The following is a 22,835-nucleotide window of genomic DNA, read 5'->3' as shown; positions in this document are numbered from 1 at the left end:
CCCAGAGCAGCTCCACCCTTCCCCAGAGCAGCCCCGCCCTTCTCTAAAGCAGGCCCACCCTTCCCCAGAGCAGCCCCGCCCTTCCCCAGAGCAGCCCCGCCCTTCTCTGGAGTAGCTCCACCCTTCTCTAGAGCAGCCCCGCCCTTCTCTAGAGCAGGCCCACCCTTCCCCAGAGCAGCCCTGCCCTTCTCTGGAGTAGCTCCAACCTTCTCTAGAGCAGACCTGCCCTTCTCTAAAGCAGGCCCACCATTTTGTGTTTCTCTTAGCAATAGGAGGACTCCACCTCATTTAGCCACCTGATGCTTATGAACCGGTAGAGAGGGAGGAGATTTTGGTTTTATTTGTTTGAAAAAGCGTGCTTTTCTGGGTACATATTTTTAAAACTTAGGGATCTAGTGTCTGCAGTAGTCAGCCAGTCAAAGTTGGTGTCCTGCTATATGGAAGAAGCCTGTGTTAGTCTGCAGTTCAGGGTGTCAGCCACCTGAAGGCGTTGTTGGATGAGGAGGAAGAGGTAGAGGAGTACCCGTGTCATAGGAAGCAGGCCCAGGGGACGCAGTGCTGATTTCTGCAGAGGGCCTGCTTTCAGGTAGGAAGCATGACTCAAGTTTTGGTGATGGATGGGAGGCAAGAGCATAGTTTCCTCGTTCTTTACTGACTCAAGTGACAACATGCTGTGGATGGAGCTAGTAGTAGTAGGTCTGTCTAACAGGATGGCTCAAATAAAAGCAATTTTTTAAAAAGGCAGAGAGTGTGCAGAAGGAAGGGCCCTCAGAAAGTATGAGGTGCGCTCACCCCATCTCTGCCTAGTGGTGTGCAGAATGTCTGCTTCCTGCCATTGACATGCTCACTCAGTGTTGTAAGGGAGATTTATCTAAAATTTCATTTTAAGTGCTTAATAAAATGCAAAACAGCATCTTTATGACTTGTAGCTACTTTTGACAATATTAATGTGTTTTGTTTAAGTATGCAAGATGTGATGAACACCATTTTTAATTATCACAAAAGTAATGGATTTTGTTCCATTTTCTACAACTATCACATCTTTTGCTCACATGGGAGGGTTATTTTATTTTTATTGGTTGAATTTGTTACTTGATTTCTTCTGACATTTTAAAACTTGTTTTTTAATTTTTTTTCCTTACCTCCTCCCTCCTTTTTTTTTTTTTTAAACAAAACTGTCTTCCAGACTCTATGACTCTCTGAAGGATGAGAACAATGTTATGTTGGGGGTATTGGTCTCTGGGCCAACCAGGCATCAGTTCCAACCTGCGAGGAGGAGGGATCGTGGCTGAGCCCCAGGTGTGCCGCTTTGTGTCAGACAGAAGCATCAAGGAAGTGGCGTGTGGAGGAAACCACTCCGTGTTCCTGCTGGAGGATGGAGAGGTTTACACGTGTGGTGTGAACACCAAGGGGCAGCTTGGCCATGAGAGGGAAGGCAACAAACCAGGTGAGTGCCACTCCTGCTTGGTTAGCAGGGCACCGCTACGGCAGATGGTAGTGGGTCATTCCTTCCCACGCCGCTGTCTTCGGAGGAGCTCCGGCATTCCCCACTGACCTGTGTCTAATTTAAGATGTGGAATGGAAAAATGGAGTTTCTTCTTTTAAACTTATTATATAACATGCAAATCAGTGAAAGTTAAGATGTGGCCATTTTCAACGGAGTCCTCACGTGCTCAGCATCTGAAGTTTTCCTCCCGATTACCTCTTCGTTCTTTCCTTTCTGCAACATGCTTTCGGGAAGCACTCAGTGCTTAGCGCTGTGTGGGACTTTGCGGCAGAGATGAGGGATGCAGTGACGAGGTAGGACTGTGATCCTTGTGGCAAGTGCTGCGTGGATGTTTGGGTGCAGGCTGTGACCGGATAGACTGGGGTGGGGTGGAGGGGTGAGGTGGGCAGAGCAGGACGGAGTCAATGTTTGACCCATGAGCCTGTGTGTGTGTGTCTGTCTGTCTGTCTATTGCTGAGTACAGAGTATATGCCAGGGTTTGGGTAGACAGGTATGTGTGTGTCTGTCTGTCTATCTAGTGCCGAGTACAGAGTTTATGCCAGGGTTTGGGTAGACAGGTGTGTGTGTGTGTGTGTGTGTGTGTGTGTGTGTCTGTCTGTCTGTCTGTCTGTCTATTGCTGAGTTGCTGAGTACAGAGTGTACGCCAGGATTTGGTAGATAGGTGTGTGTCTATCTGTCTGTCTGTTGCTGAGTTGCCGAGTACAGAGTGTATGCCAGGGTTTGGGTAGACAGGTGTGTGTGTGTGTGTGTGTGTGTTACCGAGTACAGAGTGCTGACCAGGACGTGGGTGGACAGGTGCCCTGGTGCTGGGCTGAGGCTCATGATAAGGGTAGGAAAGGCTCAGCTGAAAAGGCGGGCGTTCATTAGGGTCCCCACCTTCTCACTTTATCATATAGAGCCTAGAGTTGACACTCAGTGGCCACAGAGTGTCGGCTCGTGACCTTGGAGTGGTAGTGCGGAGGTGAGCCTCCTGGACTGTGACCGCGGTCCATAAGCCAGAGTCTTTGCTCCCTGTTGTTCCTTTCACGCAGCCCAGATCACGTCTAGACACGGAAGCCTTACTGAAGAACAGCCGAGGGGGCTGAAGAGACCCGGCGGTGGTTGAGAGAGCTGCTGCTCTCCCCGGCACCCATGCCGGCTGGCTCAGAACCTCCTCTCACTCCCACTCCAGCTCTAGAGGACCCAACGCCTTTTTCCTGCTCTCTAGGCACACGTGTGGCACATACTCACACAGACAAACATAAATTCGCATAATTCTGTAAAAGAGAGAAGACCAGGCACCCAACATCTGTGGGCCTGGAGGATTCAGGAGGGCTTATCTGTATTCATTGAGGGAAATTGCATCAGGTGACCTGATTTATGTTGTTTCCTCTGTATATACTTTATCCTATGGCATGTGGCTATGCCCTGCTGTCCCTGCTGTTTCTCCGCCCAAATGTCAACCTTAATTTGTAGTTGTGACTTCATGTTGAACACTTGAAAACAACAGACTACAGGATTTATGTGGGGTTTGATGGTGAATACATATAATCTTAGCACTTGAGTGGTAGAGGCAAGAGGTCCCAGATTTCAAGGCTGTGTTCAGTTATAAAGCACGTTGAAGGCAGCCTGGGCATTGTGAAACCGAGTCCTCTGCCCCAAATTATGAAGTGTGTGAGTATGCTCAGCGGCCCTCCCCTTGTTTACTGTCTGCCCCCCGAGTCCCCATGTGCAAAGTGCCCACTGTTTGTGTTTGTGTGGGTGTAATTGCAGCTTTCCTAAGCTGTTGCCACGATTCTTGGGATTTTGAAGAATGGGTTTGTAGACTTACCTGTCCACAACGTCCTTTTACACGATGCTCCTACTATGAAAAGCGTTCAAATGATTGATTGTTCTGTGCAGTACAAAACAGTCAGTGAAAACTGTCAATAAATGCATAAGTTGTATTTATTATGTTTTAGCTATTAGCATAATATATAACTACCTTGAAGGCAGTGGGAAATTTTTTATTTTTTTACTGATAGTCTTCTTGGTGGAAAACATGAAAAATGCAGATGTTTTTCTCGGTCCTTCACAGCTCACTGTCTCACCTTAAGTTCATTAACATCCCGTCTCTTTAGGTGAGAGGAACAGTGGATTCCTATAGGGGTGTGTGGCAGCTCGGACCCTGCTCATCTTAGGGAATGGTCAAGCAGTGATTAAATGAATACAGTGTCTGTGTAATTATTTCTGGTAAAGCTAGCCGGAGGCGGCCGGAGTGGCGGGAAGCACCCCGCCGCTCCTATTACTACACCCATGCCCATCTTGAAGGACTGTGCTCACCTGGCCAACTCTTGCAGGAGAGTATTCTGGGAGCTGAATGGTCATTTTAGTAATAAAGATAGCAAAGCCAGGTAGCCTAGTGCAGGGTTTGCTTAACCCTGTCTGATCTGCTTGTCCACTCTGGAGGTGGTCTGTGCTGTTGGTTAATGTAATATCTCCCGGCCCTATCTCAAACGTCAGGAGTCATGCATGATCTTTGCAGTTCTCTAGCAGATGAAAAACTCTGACCTGTCTCTGGAATTATAAGACCGGATGCCTGAGCTGAGAGTGTGAGAGTTGGCCTGCTCTTTTTACTATCAGGAAATAAGTGTAGCCCTGGACAGGATCCTTTCTGAGTTTCAGTTCCCCTTTCTGTCAAAGAAGGAGACTTCTTGTTCTGGTATTGTCGGTTTGGGGGGGGGGAGTAATTGTTGTTTTTGACACATCTTCCAGCTACAGGTAAACTTCCTGTGAAGCTCGAACAGCTGAGCTCCTGTCTCAACCTCCCAGGAGCTGGGATTACGTGTTCTTGCCACCCTCACCGTTGTACACGGTCCTGTACTGGTAGCTGTTTTCACTGTAAAGGTGGGGTGCACGTGTCTCTCGCTGCAACTTTGCCTTAGATCCTAGGGTGGCAGCAGGTAGGAAAAGAAACAGAAACCAGGTAGCACACTGATGGCAGCCATCTTTAGAAGACTCCACTATAGTAAAGAGGTGGGAATGCACTCTCACGTTTTCACAGATCCTCGGTATAGAGTTAGTTCATGGAGCCTGTGGCAACCCCCTGGGCCTCTGGAAGGAAGTGAACGGTTCGGAGCAGCTCTCTGTCTGCGTGTACTTGAGTTAGGCCAGCATCTGCCACAGTCAAGACTGGCTGAATGCAGAAAACCAGAGAGGGAACACCAAGAAGGCCTTTGGAGTCAGCCAGGGATGCTGATCCTACCTGTGATCTAACTTTGTGGTCAGTCATACCCCTGTGTAGATTACAAGGGAATCGGGAAATTTCTGTTCCAAGTTAAGCGAGTATGTTAATTATAAACTCTCCAGCAACTGTGGAATAGTGCCTCTGAATGGAGAGATGTGTGGGTGGGTGCCTCCCTCTCTCGCTTTAACTTTTTCATGGTGTTCTAAATCTGGGCCCCATGGGATTTATTTTTAATGAGTGAAAGAAAGAGATTGAGCTTGCTTGCTCTCTGTGCTTGTTGGGAATCCTTACGTGGTGAGCTACTAGACAGAGAAGGACTGTAGAGGGCTGTGGATACAAATTTGCACATAGAACACTTGACTAGCATGCACAAGAGTCTGGATTCAGTCTCCTGTAGTGGGGGAAAGAACGGAAGGGGAGTGACCTTGTTTTCCTGGCATCAGAATGGACCTTCAGGTGGCACTGGGGAGGAAACGGCATGGAAGCCCTTTGCCGGGAGGGTGTTCTTATGAGGACCAGGTTGAGGTGTCAGTTCACATTACACCGGTCAGTTGCCTTGGGAGTATGAAGCTTTCTCAGACTAAGTATGTGATGGTGTACATCAAGGCTTCGAGAACGTGTTGAGAAGTGAGTTGGAGTTATTCTCATGGGCTTTGAGATCTTAGACGCAGAAATAGTTCATGTGCCCTTTTCTGGCTGCAAAGAAGGTGAGAATGGAGTCTTGTTTTTTGTCAATATTCATTGCATCATAACACCTACAGCAGTGTAGATGTCTGATGTAGCCGTATAAGACTCGCTGCTTTGCCTAAAACGTCGTGTCTTGGAAATCCAGTGGCTCAAGGAGCTATTGAATCTGACCTGCCAAGGAGGGAAGTTGGGAGGTCTCAGGACGGAGGTCCTTGGTTTGGCCTTGTGCCTTCAGTCTGTCCCGCCAGCTGTCAGGGTTGTTTACTCCCTTTGTCTGTAACTGACACACAGGCTTGGCTTTTGATACCTTCTACAGACACCCGAGAATGGATTTCTTTTCCTCTTTGAGAATATGTGTTGCTGTAGATGCCTTGCGGCTCCATGGTTTCCTCAGACTGTCGTTTATCAGCCTCTCCAATCAGTACTGCACCTCCGTCCTGTATGTGACTGGAAGGGGTGGTTTCTTTCTGAAGAATTACTATGTGTGTGTATACACATGGGGTTATGTGTATATGAGTTCAGTTGCCCATGGGGGCCGGAAGAAGGTATCGGATCCCCTAGAATGTAGTTCTAGGTGGTTGTGGACTGCAGTGTGGGTGCTGGGAACCTCACTCAGGTCTTCTGCGAGAGCAGTGCATGCTGTTAACCTATGAGCCAGTGGTCAAACTGCAAGAAGTGGGTTTTCAAGGATAGGCCAAATATGGCTGTGCCCAGGAGTCTGTAGAATTGTTTAAGGAGTGGAGGGTTATTGTTTAGGGGCGTGTGTGTGTGTCTGCAAGAAATCCATTTGTAAATAGGCCGAGGACAAGCAGACCTGAGATAACTGGAAGTATTTTCCTAACAGCTTACTGAGTCTCATCAAAACCCAGTGGCCAGCTCTCATGGGGTCTGGCTCTTCTGCATTGTGCCTTTCCTTCTTTCTCCACCCTACATTCTCGTATCGGGCGCACCCTCTCCCCACTGAGGTAGCTCTACTGATTAGAGGCATTGTAGGATTATTACTAATTCCTTTATGCTCTTGTCCATAGTTTATCCATAATTTTCTAAGACATAGAGTTACAGAACTGGTGGTATAGGGAGACTTGTGTGTTCCCTGTCCTTTATAGTAAGACAAACAAGCAAAATGAGTTTTCCCTGCTCAAATTATATTTTTATAAGCAACTTAATTTATAAGTGAAAAAATAGATATTGAAATATTTTTCATAAGCTCAGTAGAAACTTTTGTTTGTGTCCATTGATCCCACCCCACTGTCAGCATCCCGCCCCTCACTGTCCCTCCGTGATCCCGCCCCTCACTGTCCCTCCGTGATCCCACCTCACTGTCCCTCTGTGATCCCACCCCACTGTCAGCATCCCACCCGTTACTTTTTCACACACACTGATTTCCAGGGTAATGGGGTTCAGTTAAAGATGCCAGGATGAGCAGAGTGGGGCTACAAGTCCGAGGGTAAAGAAGTCTACTCACAATGGGAATCGTCTGTTCATGTTTCTTTATTTTTCTCCATCTTTCTCTCTTCATTTTTGTTCTACCCGTTACAAACGTTCCCAGTAATAGATATCCTCAAAACCAGCAGTTCCCCAGCCCTAGCAGGTTCCAGGGCTGGAATTCTTTTGCCCCATAGAAAATCAGATAAGGTTTTGACAGACACACACACATACACACACAAACACAGAAGGAGAGAGAGAGAGAGAGAGAGAGAGAGAGAGAGAGAGAGAGAGAGAGAGCGCGCACGAGAGCAAGCCCTATGAGAAAGTTAGTTAAGAAAGGAATTAAATAATCAGGGGGTTCTAGAGAGGAAGGTTAGTGCACTGCACTATCAGAGTAGTAGATAAAAGGTAAAATAAAAAGGTTTATTTTCAGTAAAATTATGAACAGGGCACAGATTGTTTAAATCAGCGCGCCACTTTTCTCTCAGCATGAATAGAGGCTACCAGGTAACCAAGCAACCTGGGGAAAGCTAACGTCTCTGGATAAGCGCATACAACAGACACTGCAGTTTTTCTTTCTTTCTTCTTTTTTTTTTTTGAAGTTTTTTTTATATTGATTTTATTGAGCTATACATTTTTCTCTGCTCCCCTCTATACCTCTCCCCTCCCCTCTACCCTCTCCCATGGTCCCCATGCTCCCAGTTTACTCAGGAGATCTTGTCTTTTTCTACTTCCCATGTAGATTAGAGCCATGTATGTTTCTCTTAGGGGCCTCATTGTTGTCTGGGTTCTCTGGGATTGTGATTTGTAGGCTGGTTTTCTTTGCTTTATGTCTAAAAACCACTTATGAGTGAGTAGATATATTTGTCTCTCTAGGTCTGGGTCACCTCACTAAATATGATGTTTTCTAGATCCATCCATTTGCCTGCAAATTTCAAGATGCCGTTATTTTTTTCTGCTGTGTGGTATCCCATTGTGTAAATGTACCACATTTTCCTTATCCATTCTTTGGTCGAGGGGCATTTAGGTTGTTTCCAGGTTCTGGCTATGACAAACAATGCTGCTATGAACATAGTTGAGCACATGTCCTTGTGGTACGATTGAACATCCTTTAGGTATATACCCAAAAGTGATATTGCTGGCTCTTGAGGAAGGTTGTGTCCTAATTTTCTGAGAAATCACCATACTGATATCCAAAGGGGCTGTATTCATTTTCCTGTAAGAATGGCCAAGATCAAAAACACTGATGACATCTTATGCTGGAGAGGTTGTGGGGTAAAAGGAACACTCCTGAATTTGCTGGTGGGAGTGCAAGCTGACACTGCAGTTTCTACGGGCCTAGGTCTAGAGTTAGACTTACTGCTCTAAGCAAAGAAGAGACCCAGGCCTCTAAATGATCAGTTCCGGGCTACACTGTTGTCAGTGGTTCTGATCCTGGGTGTTGTGGGGTAAAACAGAGCAGCAGCTTGGACAGGTAGTAATGCCCTTGAAGATCTATGAATATCTTAAATGGGATTCTGTTTTCCTGGACCCTAAACACTGACTGAATGTCTGTTGATTAAGATAATTTGCAGGAAGGCAGATTTCTGCATTTACGTAGGAGAGAGGAACAAGGCCTGGCAGTGGGGAACTTCTGAACTAGGGAATTAATTCCCAAATATGTAACGGAAAGGGAGTTAGCAACAGTGAAAGTCTACAGCAAAAAACAGCCACTTTATTCACAAGGCAACAATGCCAAAGAGCCTTGCCTTTTGCTTTAAAAGCCTTTACCAAAGCTCTTGGCTTTGATAAGTCACTCATGAAAAGATGACTGAGCAATTACTCTGTAATGTTATGACTTGTAGCACCAGGGATGCGACTTTGGTATAAGCTAATCCTTGTATTATTAGGGATGTCTGAATTTGTATGAATATCTTTTAACATTTCCTGTTTTGAATAGGCAGGAAGTGTGGTAGGTACAATAAATGTAATTGAATTTGATTCTGTTAGACTTCTGCTCTGGAAACCTTTTGTAGGGAACCCCAAGGGTGACACTCTATGACAAATCCCTAATGCCAGGTTTGAGTCACAGCTAGGCTTCTTTCTTTGCACTTCCTCCTGGTTAATTTCTTCCTTTCCTGTAGGGAATTTAAGCCAATTCATACACATTTTGTATTCCATCTGAGCACTTCCATAATGCCAGCACTGAATGGAATGGCTCTGCTGCTTGATGAATGAGGTTTATAAAGAAGAACGTCCAAAAGTCTCAGTTCCCAGAAGTGGGACTGCTGCTCGGCTTTCAGCTGGGGCTTCTGGGTGCTCTTGGCGTCTGGAGGATGTGACAAAGTTCTTGGTGAAAAGCGCATTAGCTGAGCTGAAAGGAGACAGAAGTGATCCGATACTGACTCTGTGTTATTGAAGAGTGTAACTCTGGTGTTGAAGGCAGAAGTCACCATGGGAAATGTCTGAATTCAACACTCCCCTTGCTTTTCCATTTGAGTGGCAGGTGGCCCAGGAAGTTGCATAACCCCTCTGATGGGGATGGTGACAGTAATCAAGCCAATGCTAATCTTTAGTGGGTGGGTAGACCACCTTCTGGTGGGGTTGATCCTAAGTGACTGTTTTCTGCCTGTGACAGCCATCCTACTTTCTTTAAAGACAGTTGAGATTTTAGAAAATATATGCTTATTAATTAGCTAACGTCTTTATGCGAGGAGTTATTGGTGTTTTGTAATTAGCATTATTTTAGAAAATAGCCAGCGGCTTGCATCCAAATAAGAGGCTCTGCTTGTCATCGCAAGACTGTTTATACCTATCATACGCTGTCATCGTCCATGCTATGATTAGCATTATAAAGCACATTAATCCTCACAATGGCTCTAAATTAGGTCAGTATTATTGTCTGAAGTATATGTAAAGGACAAAAGAGTTAAATTTGGGAATGACAATTGGATTTTGATAAATCTTTAATGAAAAATATTTGTTTATTTATTTTAAGTGTTTGCCTGCCTGTGTGTTTATGGACCAGTTGTGTATCTGGTGTCCATGGAAGTCAGAGGGAGGCATCAGATTCTGTGGAGCTGGAGTTACAGGCGGTTGTAAGGCACCCGTGTGGGTGCTGGGTAGTAACCAGGGTCTTCTGCAGAAACAGCCAATGCTCTAACCACTGAGCCATCTCTCCAGCTCCCACACAAACGTCTCAGTTTGACTAGGTCTTCCTGATAGGATTTTATTCTCGGTTTGTTTTCCCTGCTTACATTTACTTTCTGTTCCAGAAAGTTTCTGTTTCTTCCAGAAAAAAAGAAAGAAGATATAATAAACTTGATCACAAAGAAGTTTGAATTTTTTTTAACCTACTAGCTAAACACTAAATGTAAATAAGATACTTTGTTAACAAAAAGGGATAGCAATTCTCCTTTCATTGATAGGATCATTAGACAACTGTTGACAGCTGCATATTTTTTAAACAATGTATATGAGTATGTGTGTGCACACGTGCATGTGTTATCCTCAGAAACTCTGCCTTTTCCCTTTAGGACTGGAGCCCATCAATAGGGCCCGGCTGGCTGGCCAGCAAGCAAGCTGTGGTGTCGTCCAGGAGGTCATAACCCAGACATTGTGTTGTTTGGGTACCCCAGGCACTGAAGTGATAAACCTTATTACTATATAAGTTACCCAGCTTTAGGAACTTTGTTGTAGCATCATGAAATTATAAGAGAGTTATTGTATTATACAGAAGAAATTTCAACATATATTTTAATAATGTTAGATAATGTGTCAAATAATAAATGCTGGCACATGTAATAGACTTTCTTTTGGGCCACCAACCAGCTCGCAAATCACAACACAGAGACTTATTTATTATTTATGAATGCTTGGCCTTATCTTGGGTCTTATTTTAATTTGTTTCTCTTTATCTGAGTGGGTTTTTTTAACCTTTATTTCTGTATGCCTGACTTTCACTGCTTCTCATGTCTGTCTGTCTGTCTGGCTTCTGGCCTGGGGTGTGTCCCCTTCCTTCTTCCTCTATCTCTCCTCCTCCTTCTCTCTGCCTACCAGCCCTGCCTATCCCTCTTCTGCCTAACTATTGGCCATTTAGCTTCTTAGTAGACCAATCAGGTGCCTTAGGCAGGCAAGGTGAAACAAATGCAACACATCTTTACATAATTAAACAAATGTCACTTATCTTTCCATTGCTAACAAAGGCAGCAGAAACAAATGCAACACACCTTCACATAGCTAAAATAATATTCCACAGCATAAACAAATGCAACACATCTTTGCCTAGTTAAAGTAATATTCCAAAACAGCAACATTAGCTTACAGAGAATTTCAAAGAGCTGTAAAGTATCTGCCAACTAAATACCCAGGCTGATATATTAAGAAACAGCCTGGCTCTATCAGAATCAAGAGTTTGTCATCATAAATTTTGGGGTCCCTGCAGGTGCTTATGGCCGTCAGGGAAATGATGATCATCAAGAGGCAAGAAGGAAATCTGTTTCAATATGATTTAGTTAGCTAGTGTTGGTTCAGACTTCTAGAGTCTGACACCAGACATTTATTTTAGCTGTCTTTGTGTACAGTACAATTTTGGAAAGATTTCCTGATGACAGTTCAGTCAACAAAGCTTAAGACATGTTTGTTTACATTGAAACTCTGTAGAAAGTACACACAGCTTCTTCCAGAAAGATGTGTTCTGTTTGGCTTACAAACAGTGCTCAGAATAAGGGTCTATAGAGAATGGCTGAAGTAAACATAGTTCCTGTCGGAGTCAGGATTGGCGTGGACGAAAGAGAACAGTTACTTGGGTTGTTGTAAAGTACACATGATATGTCTCATAAGGATGGACTGAGAAGCAATACCCAAGATGCAGGGCTGGAAAGTCTGGGATAAACAAGCATAATATTCAATGGAATTTGGGTGAAACCTGGCCTTAGCATTCTAGGTAGGAGACAGGTAAACATCTCTTTCCTTTGGAGAGATGAGCTTGTGTGTATAACTTTTCCTGGTTTCCCTAGTATAGAGGGTCCAGCCTTTTGCAGGCCAGAGACTGGGAATGATAGGCAGAGATGGGCAAGAACACATACAGAGTTCTTTTGAGGGATTAGAAGCTTCTTTTTAATTTTCTTATCCTTTTTGTCCTTGTTCTGCCCTTTTCTTTTTTGTTCTGTTCTTCTGCCCTGATGTGTCCCTTCCTCTGCTTCCCTGATGACTTCCTTCTACATCTTTCCTTCAGTATCTTTACTGCTGTGTGTTTTCCTTCTCTCTTCCTTTGGTTTTTCCCTTACAGCTTATATACTCCAGCAAAATCTTTCAAGCAATAGAAAAGTTACAGTGTGGCTACATTTTGTTATTTTAACAATTACCCACTGCAATGAGAAGCTTCTCTGACCAAGGTAAAAGCAGCCAGATAGATGGACATAACATAAATGTTTAGATGGCAGTTTGACAACATGAAGGCAAACCAGCATCTATAGATTCTGCCCTAGGGCCTATGACTTGCCTAACCACGTGTTTTGACCGTGTTTCTGGTGCCAGGCATGAATTCCCTTCTGTGGAGCAGGCATCAGATCTGATCTAGAGTGTGCTTGTTGAACAGGCATGGCACTGTTGCGCCAGTGGGCATATCTTGCCTGGTAGGTTGGTATCGTAGGATGAAGGGTTCAGTGTTAGCTCAGATCGTTGATACCTTTTTTTCCCGAACACCCTGCATGGTGTTTATTTCTTCTCTCCAACTGCACCCTTCCGCTATTGGCCTTTCTCTCTCTGTCCCCTCATCTCCCTGATCCCTTCATTTTCTCTGGTATCCACTGTTCTGCTCCATTTCTGTCGAATCAATGTGCATAGCTTCCATATTTACTTGAGAGTCTACAAAGTTGGTTTTGTGCCTGACTTATTCACCTAACATAGTATCTTCCAAACTCATCCGTATTTCCCCATACCACAGAATTTCATCCTTTTATGGCTAAATAATATCTTACTATGCATAAATTCCAAATTTATGTTATTCACACATCCGTTGTTGGATGCTTAGTTTGATCCATACCTGCTGTTGTATATCTCTGATGTATCATCCTCTTTTCTCCTGACCTGCTAGGCTTCTACCTGGAAATCTGTCACTCTGATTCTATGTGGCTTGAAAACTGTTCTTGCTTCTTTGTCTTTGACTTTTGACTAAGTGAAATCTAATTGGAGTTGTGATGCACTATTGTTCCTGAGTATTGGCAAGTTTTAGTTATTTTATATATATATGTGTGTGTATTTAATTATATATTAATATATGTATATGTGCACACAGATGTATATGTATGTTTGTGTGTGTGTGTGTGTGTGTGTATCTCCCGTGGCTTTCTCCATTTCTTTGTCTTCCTGTGGAATTGCAACGATTTGTTCCTTGAAGGCTGTTCTGTCAGCTCTGCTTCTTCCTTATCAGTCGATTTTCCTTTTGAGTCAGCCTCCAGCTATCCCTGAACCCTCAACCCTTGGCATTTCCCTTTTATTACTGACGTCATAGGCAAGTATACCGTGCTTAAATGTGGCGTTCTATTCACTTTTGAATTCCCTTCCTTTCTAGGTGAGTCAGTTCTTTGACTTCTTTTTACATTCTTTTGCTTGATCTAGTCTGCTGCTGTGGCTCTCAGTGATGTTTTTTTATTCCAGTTGTTGGGTTATTGGTTGTTCTGAGTACACTCAACGTCAACCGTGTGCATGGGCCCACTAGTGACCTAGTGGATGTTCGTAGTAGTGATAGTGTGTTACAGCTCTGCTGGGGGCTTTCTTCCTTGCCTGCAAGCCTGGCTTTAAGGCAGGCATTGACATATCTACCCACTTGCTGCGGGTCAGTTTTTTTTTTTTTTGGTTTTTCGAGACAGGGTTTCTCTGTGGTTTTGGAGCCTGTCCTGGAACTAGCTCTTGTAGACCAGGCTGGTCTCGAACTCACAGAGATCCGCCTGCCTCTGCCTCCCGAGTGCTGGGATTAAAGGCGTGCGCCATCACCGCCCGGCCTGCGGGTCAGTTTTTATGATGTGCAGCTCTGTCTGTGTCCTGGGAGTCAGTTTGAATTTCAGCCTTCCATGTTGGTCTTAAGCAGGTGCTGCAGTCACTCATAGAGCTTTGGTGGGATGAGAGAAGAGATACAAGATCTGGAGTGTACTGAGACAGCTGGCCTGTATTTCAGCAGAATAAACAGAGAGAAAGTGTCCAGGCCAGAGGAAGTTCAGAAGTATAACCCTCAGTGGCTGCCCCTTGGTAATCCACATCCTCTGTCTAGGGCTTACTACCAAACACTGCACAAACCCTGAGGCAGCCTCATCATTAGGGCCCACCTGTTCAGACCTGTGAGCCTCTGAGCACAGTTTATACTAAAACTCTAACAGGTATCAGTAGGGAAGCTTAAAATGAAAACTCAGCAGAGGGAGTGGTTGCCCGAGCTCTGGAAGGAGGAGAATGAGCCCGTGGGTCACAGTGTGTGGATCCCAACTAGTAGAACGTTCACAAACCCAAAGTGCAGCATGCAAGCATTCCCCCTCAGGTGTAGGTCCCAGCATCCCCATAGGGTTGAGCTGTCCCATCATGGGACACTCAAGGTGCTGGAGACTAGGCCCAGCAGGCTGAAAGCTTGTGGCCTGCCCCATCCTGTCTTGAAGAACAAGACAGCACAGGGTAACCATGACTTTCTGGCCACATGACATAGCCTGTGGTTGCTACATGAACACCAAAAAGGCAAAATGAGGACTCGCAATGACACACGGACCCTGCACTGAACGGTTGGTGCATGGCCAAAACAGCCACATGATTGACCTCCTTAGGGGAAACCTGTCCTCCTTTTAGCTACCCTCTCCTTTTTATGGCACCATTAAAATCCTTTTTTTTTTTTTTTTCTGTAGAGACTGTTTTGATATTGCTTAGGTCAATTATTTTAAATATTTACATGCAAATTCTACTTTTGTGTGTTTTCATTTTTCTGTGTCCTTTGTATTCCTCTTCCATGTCCCTTTGTAATATCTAATTTCTGTTTTGCTACTTGTTTTCTTGAGACTGGTTTTCACCACAGGGCCAAGTCTGGCCTCAGCCTCCAGAGTGCTGTGACTCTAGACATGAACCTCCATTCCTAGCTTTAATATTTACTTTTAAATTCTGTCTCCTTTTTTTCTTTTGATTTTTATTATTTTGTTCTTCATCTAGACACTTTTCTGTTCTTTTTTCTCCTAGTATTTCCTGCTTTTAATTTTTTCATTATTTTTATTATTTGCTTTATTTTTCTTGGATCTGCTCTAACTCTTTTCTGTTCTTTGCTTCCTCCTATTACATTTCGCTCTAATTTTTTATGTCTTTTAGTATTGTCCTCTAGTATTGTTTTTATCTTTTCATAATCCTAGTCTAAGTAGTATCTTCTTCCTTCACGTAGTATTGTCTTGTTCTCTTCCCCATGTTACCGGAGTTGTAATTGGGTTCCTTTGCACTCAGGTTCCTTCTCTGGGCGTAGTGCCGGGATCATGCCTGGCACATTGAGGGCGCCGGCTGAGAGTTTAACTATTGAAGCACAGTTCTGAGAAACCATACCCCAAACCTGCTACAGTGTAGTTCTTCCTGAATTTTGGCAAATAACCCAAGTGACATAATCTGGGAGTTCAGAAGTTTAAACTAGGAACATGGCTCCAGATGCATAAATCTCAGTTTAGAAACACAAGAAATACGGGATAAGGGACCAAGGCACCATGAGTCCTCCAAAAGTTCAAAATGCTGTAGCAATCAAATCCAGCGATAGTGAAGTGGATGATGTATAAAGAATTCAAAAGATTGATGATGAGAACGATCAGCAAATACAAGAAGAGTGTGAAGAAGCACCAGAACAGACTCAAAGCAAATGCAAGTGAATAGCTGAATGAAAACTAGGAGGATGATGTGAGATATAAAAGTGGTTGGGGGTTGACTGGAGAGATGACTCAGGGTGAAGAGCACTTACTGCTATTGCAGAGGACCTGGTTAGATTCCCAGCACCCATGTGATGGTTGACAACCTTCTTAACTCCTGTTCCTGGGGAGCCTTTGCCCTCTTCTGGCCTCCATGGGTACTGTACACACACAGTGCACAGACACACATACAGGCAAAACACCCATGAACATGAGATTAAAAAAAAAAATTAAGAGTGATGAAGGGGCTGGAGATACAGTTCAGTCGGTGAGGTTCTTGAGTTGTCGGCACGAGGCCCTTGGTTGAGTCTGTGGCATTGTATAAACCAGGTGGGATAATGCACACCTGTAATCCAAGCACTCAGGGAGTAGAGGTAGGAGGATCAGAAGTTCAGGGTCAGGACTAGAAACACTGTCACAATTTTTTTAAAAGTGACAAACAATTCAAAATAACTAAAACCCTTAGAAAAAGATCAAATTGAAGAATTGGAAATGAGAAGTTCAGTCAAATAAAAAGCTCAATTGAAAAAGTCTCACTGACCCACTAAGTCCTGTGGGAGGCAGGATATCAGGGGACAGCAACAGCAGAGAGGCATCCAAAAATCCACAGAACAGCAGAGGACCAATGAAGGGTGTACCGAACTTCTAAGACCTCTGAAATACCACTAAAAGATCAGCTTTGGGAGCCATGGACCTACAAGAAGAAGATGCACAATTTAAAGGCACAGAAAACATTCCATAAAATTAAAGGATAAAAATTCCCAATTCTTGGAAAAGAGGTAGACATTTAAGGGAGACTTTTAGAACTTCAAAAAGACAAGACCATTAAAGAATGTCTGTGTATTGGTGTGGTAAAACATCAGTGATATAGACTACCACCATGAACAACTGTTGCAAGCTGTGAGAGGAAGATTACAGGTCACATATACAGGTATCCGAGAGAGAGAGGAGAGAGAGAGAGAGAGAGAGAGAGAGAGAGAGAGAGAGAGAGAGAGAGAGAGAAGACAAACACATCAGTAGCAGAAGACTTCTCTTAGTATCCCCAAAGCAGGAGGGCATGGAATGGTCTCCTTCAGGTCCTGGAAGAAAATAACTGCCAGCCTCCATTCCTGTAGGCAGCAAAGCTGCCTCTTGGAACTGAAGGGAGAATAAAGACCTCATAATAATCATGAGTTAAAAGAGTTCATAGTCATTAAGTCTGAGCCACAGACGGTAGAGACGGTAAACACAGGCATGCCCATGTGGGATTTGGATGTGAAAACAAGACACAGTTGTTTTCTGTCTGTAGCAAACTCACCTTGTTGATGAAGATAAGCCCAGCATGAAAGGGATAAGGTGGTGGGGGGGGGGGGAGATTACAAGTCAACAGAATCTAAAAGCAAACAGTTATACTGGATTTTTCTGGTATTGCAGACTCCAGTCCATTGTTAGAAAAGATAATGAAGGTCTCTTAAGATTGATGAAGGTGATCATCCATCAAGGTGACCCACATTTTATAAACATATTCCCTGAACATTTGGTAGACCACGTTTCTAAAACAAAAACTACTGAGCATAAAGGCTCAGATGAACCCCGATACAATAATAGAGAATAACTTAAATACCCCACCTTAATTAGGTCACCTAGACTACACCCACAAGTCATGAACGAAACATTTTGGGGTTAAACAGCATAACACTGTAGATTAAGAGGGCTTAAATCACATCTACAACTTCAGAATATACATTTTTCTCAGCAATTCATGGGACTTTCTCTAAAACGGGTCATATATTAGACATAAAACAAGCATAAATAGAAAATTAGAGCACCTTTTATCACATCATCATAAGATAAAATTAGAAATTAACAGTAGAAATTATAAAAATATATGAAGTTGGAGCTTAAATGAAGCATTTGAATGGTCAACTGCTCATTGAAGAGACTGAAAAAAAAACCATCCTAGAATCAAATAAAATGAAAATAACGTACAGAACTGTCCTGTATAGTGAGAGTAGCCGGAGAGAGATGTTTACAGCTGTGAAGGCCTGAAGATCAGCAGTGACTCCGTAACTTGTGAGGGAAGAGGAAGAAGTGTGACTAGGGACACGGAAAGAGAAAGGGCGACAGGAAGAGTGGGCAACAGTGAGTCTTTGAACGGATTGAACCCATGGTCAAACCCCTCGCCACACTGACCAAAGGATGGATGAGGACACGACAGAGTTAGAAAGGAAAACGGTGACTAAGATTCCACTGAAACACAGAGGCTCGTTAGGGGACATTGGGAAAACTTCTATTTCAGTAAATAAGAAAATCTAGAAGTTTCTAGATACATAGGACCTTCCCAAATTAAACTAAGAGTATAGAAAAAAGAAAATCTAAATACAGTAGCAAGCAAAGAGACTAAACAGCTAGTAAGGAATCTATCAACAAAGCCTGGTCCAGCTTGATTCACTGCTGGTTTCTGCCAGACTGTCAGCACAGCGTTCCTTAAAAAATTCCACAAAATACAGAGGAAATGAAAACTTCCCAACTTATTCATGAAGCCAGTGTTATTTTAGTGTCCAAATTGGATAAGGTTACAACAGCAACACAGGAGACTAAAGACCCATTTCCCTGATCAACAGTACAACGCCTGCACACTGACTTCATCAGCACAGCAAACATGCACTGGAATACATTACTGTATGGAGGGCAGAACACTCCATGGTCATTTCAGTAGACAGAGTAGACTCCATTGATGAGCATTCAGCTCCTCTTCATGATAACAGCCCTGAAGGAACTAGGAATGAAAGAATCACAAGGCCACATAATGGGGAAATAGCAGTTTTTCCAAAATCCGTAACAAGGCAAGGGTCTGCCACCATTCTTCTGTACGGTGCTTGAGATCTTAACCAGAGCAACACCGCAAGAGAAAGAGGCACAAGGCAGAAGATGAGAAGAAATCAAGCAGCGCATATTTGCTGGTGTTACTATGGTCCTACACCCCAAAGACTCTAATAATTCCACCAAATTCTTTTGATCAACATTGTAAGAAAAGTTTTTAAAAAAATCAACATACAAAATTAAATATCTTTTTTTTTCCTACACAAATAATAAGACAGAACTAGGAAAACAATCCCACTTAAAACAGCCCCTATCTCCCAAACCCCTACAACCAGAGATTTGGAAGACTTTTTTTTAATGTTATTTTTGAGACTATATTTTAATTACAACATTTTTCCATTGTCTTTGCTCCCTCTAAACCCTCCCATATATTCCTGCCTGCTCTTCTTCAAATTCATGGCCTGTTTTTAAAATCAGTTGTTATTGCACGCATATATGTAGGTATATACATACATCTTCCTAAATATAACCTGTTGAGTCTAAGAAATGTTACTTGTATCTGTGTTTTCAGGACTAACCATTGGCACTAGATAACCAATTGCTGTGCTCTTCGCTGGGGAAAACCACTTCTCTGGTCCCAGCTCTACTCAGTTGCCTGCAGATTTTTATGTAGGATTGAGGCCTTGTAGGCTTTTTTCCATCCAGTTTGATTTGGCACATTTGTTCAGTTTCTGTTTGGACAGTCACTTTGGTTAGACTAGTTACAATATCACAGCAAAGTCCCTGATCCCCTGGCTCTGACAGTCTTTCTGCCTCATCATGTGTGTGTGAGCATGAGCATGTATTGAGTGTGTGCTACATTTTCACAGCCGTTCATCGGCTGATAGGTATCAAAATGGTTCCATGACCTGTCTATTAAAATAGTCCTTAGATTAATATACATGAGGGTTACCTCTATTATCATGCTGTCTTTGACTCTTTCTGATACACATCCAAAATGGTACAACTGGATCGTGTGGAAGGAAGTTCTAGTTTTAGTTTTTGGAGACCCCTCCTCAATTGCTGTACTAAGTTCATTCCCACCACCAGTATCTACCAGTATCTCCGTGTCCTTGCCCAGCCTCTCTGGCATATTGTTCTCTTGGCGCTAGCCATTCTGACTAGTTTGGAATGGTTTCAGTGTAGAAGTGATTTACAATTTCCTGAAAGCTAAAGATGAAACTGTTTCGTTTGCTCATTGGCCACTTGAACTACTTCTTTGAGAAATGGCTGTTAATTCCTTCATCCATCCAGTAACTGCATCCCTTATTCATCCAGCCATCTATTAACTGCATTATTTGTCCCTCTGGCATTTAATTTTTATAATTTGTTATGTATTTTGGTGATTGATCCTCTGTCACATGAACACATGGTAACGGGTTTCCCTTGTTCTCTGGGTGTGCCTTTGCTGGTAGTGGTTCGCTCTGTTGCACAGAAGCCTTGTACTTAGATACAGTCCTACCTGTCAGTTCTCACTGTGTCCTCAACAACCTAAGTCCTAACGAGAAAGTCACTGCCCATGCTTACATCATAAAGTATCTCTCCCCACGTTTACCTGCACCAGTATCACAATTATAGGTCTTACATGAAGGTCTTTGAACCAATTTTTGGTAACTTTATTTAATTATTTTTTGAGTCAAAGTCACATGTAACCAGACTGACCCTTGAACTCAGTATACAGCAGCAATGACTTTGAACTCCTGATTTGTCTGCTTCCACTTCTTCAGGGCTAGGGCTACAGGATTGTGCTACTACACCTAGATTAAATCGTTTTTTTTTTTAAAATAGGCCCTAAGGTAGGGATATAGTTTCAGTCTTCTACTACTTGTTAAAGAAACTCTGTTTTCGACCATATGTTTTTAGCACCTTTATTGAAAACTCAAATGGCAGTGGTATTTCTGGATTTTCTATTCTACATTGCTATACAGGCCTTTTTTCTGTTTCACTGGTCCTATACTTCAGCAGCATAATTTGATTTCAGATGCTACAGAACTTTCACTATTGCTTTTTTTGGTCCATACATGTGTGTATGCATGCATGCATGTATGTATTATGTATGTATATATACATATATATGATGGGCCCCTACATGTATATAGGTCCATGCACATAAACACACACATACACACATACATACATATATGATGGGTCCAACTGTATCTATATCTATCTATATTTAGGATGGATTGGGCATGTAGAAGAAAATGAAACTGGAGAGGCTCATGTTAAGTAAATATGCCAAACTCAGAGAGACAAGTAGAATTTTTTTTTTCTCATATGTGGAATCTCAGTTAAAAAAAAAAAAAGACCTGAAAATTGAAGGAGCACTTTAGAGAATAGGAGGGGATAAGCAGGGGAGAGATGGTAAGTATACATAATGAGAGGAAGTACGATCAAAGAATCTTATATACAGGTATGAAAACGCCACTCTTCTCCTGATAAGTCCCCAGAGTTTTTCTGTAAACCTACAGGTTTCCCAGTTCTCTTTATAAAATAAAATTGCCTTGGATGATGGTCACTGTGGTTCTTCTTCATTGTCAACACCTGAGTCTCAGATCACCTAGGAGATAGACATGTAGGAATGTTTTGGGGGTGTCTCTGAGTTTTAATTAACTGAGGATGGAAGACCCTACATGTGGGTGATACCATCCTGTAGGCTGGGGTCCTGAACTCTGGGACAAGGGGGTAAGTGCCAGCCTTGCAGGCTCTCTTCCCAGGTGTCTGAGGAGACACAGCTGTTTGCTCCTTTTGCCCTGAGGCACCAGGCCCTCTTCACTGTGAGCCGAAACAAATTCTCATCCCCTCCTGGTTGGGTGTTGGTCACTCAGTGGAAGGCGGCTAACGAGGGAGCCACATTTCCGTTTCCAGTTTGCATTTCCCCCTCTGTTTTGATCTCTTCCAGAACAAATTGGAGCATTGGCCGATCAGCACATCGTACATGTGGCATGTGGAGAGGCTCACAGCCTGGCTCTTAGTGACCGGGGCCAGCTGTTCTCCTGGGGTGCAGGAAGTGATGGGCAGCTGGGACTCATGACTACTGAGGATTCCGTGGCCGTGCCCAGGTGAGAATGTCACTCCAAAGGTTCTTGATTTTGTACTGTTTTCTTCATGGTGTTGCTATTTCCTTTGTGGTGTTGATAGGCCTAGAAACAATGCTCATGGTACACAAGCAAACAAACAAACCAGTTCTTTTTAGAAATGTCTGTCTTGAATTATAAACATGTAAGTTGGCCCAGAACTCACTTTGTTCTGGGACTAGCTCCTAGCAATTGACAAATGTGTTGACTGAAAAGGGTGTCCCTCGTATTTCCCGTACTTATTTACCTCAAAATGATGATGATCAGGAAGTTTTTTAATTCTCCCCTGCTTTTCTATTTTGGAAACAGGGTCTCATTTAACCCAGGTTAGCCTTGAACCCACCATGTAGCAGAGGCTGACCTTTTATGTCTGGTCTCCTTATCTGTACTTCCCAAATGTAGGTTTCTGGGCACTGTCAACCACAGTCTGCTTGTTATCATTTATGAAGATAGTAAATACTTTGGGGATCCTAAAAATTTTGTGTGCCATAATAATTCCTTTCTAAAGTAGGGATGGTACGTAGTGGGATTTTAGAAATGGGTCCAAGTGTGGGAGATTTTTGTTTGTTTGAACTGTAAATTCCTAAGAGTGATAGAACTGTGATAGAATTTTATCAGACGACATTACATGATTAGTTAGACGAGATTACATGCTTAATTTTGTAAAGGTCTTTTAGACAAGATGATTTCTTTAAAAATGAATATGTTTAGTTGCTAATGCTTCTGGTAATTGTGTTTCTGTGTGGATGCACACCTAAGAAATCCCTTTTCTGTTTTAGGTTAATACAGAAGCTCAACCAGCAGACCATATTACAAGTTTCCTGTGGCAACTGGCACTGCTTGGCTCTGGCAGCTGGTAATTTATATACATATATGCTAATGCTATGTTAATTTAAAAACCACTTCTCTTCTGCAGCCCTGTGTTATCTAACTTGCAAGCTTTAACTGAACAGTGGCATTTGTCAAGCCGCTTTTGTGCAGCTCATCCTTTCTCGGTGATTTGGATGGTGTACAGTGCATCATTGCTGTTTCAGCTCTTACGGAAAAGAGAAGCAAGGGCCAGGATGGTGCCCAGGTGTTTTTAAGACAATAGAAGCATTTTGGACTTGGTTGCTAAAGGCTACAATTCATTCTCAAGCTTCATTGTACTGCCAGGATTCCAGAAAAATGTAAAATCAGGAGTCAGGGAAGTGTGGGGC

At 43.2% G+C, this 22,835-nt stretch overlaps 1 protein-coding gene across 2 annotated transcripts in view; it reads left to right on the top strand.

The window, feature by feature from the left end:
* Positions 1-22,835, top strand: part of Herc3 (HECT and RLD domain containing E3 ubiquitin protein ligase 3) — a 121,450-nt gene that overhangs the window by 11,301 nt on the left and 87,314 nt on the right. For both annotated transcript variants that reach the window (XM_026785959.1, XM_005360562.2), the window contains exons 2-4: positions 1,187-1,447; positions 21,462-21,621; positions 22,416-22,492. In XM_026785959.1, the coding sequence (XP_026641760.1) occupies positions 1,207-1,447; positions 21,462-21,621; positions 22,416-22,492 (478 nt within the window). In that variant the 5' untranslated portion in view covers positions 1,187-1,206. The remainder of the gene's footprint in view (positions 1-1,186; positions 1,448-21,461; positions 21,622-22,415; positions 22,493-22,835) is intronic.

Source organism: Microtus ochrogaster, linkage group LG3, assembly GCF_000317375.1.
Source record: "Microtus ochrogaster isolate Prairie Vole_2 linkage group LG3, MicOch1.0, whole genome shotgun sequence".
Taxonomy (NCBI): Eukaryota; Metazoa; Chordata; class Mammalia; order Rodentia; family Cricetidae; genus Microtus; species Microtus ochrogaster.
This window is presented reverse-complemented; position numbering and strand designations above follow the sequence as displayed.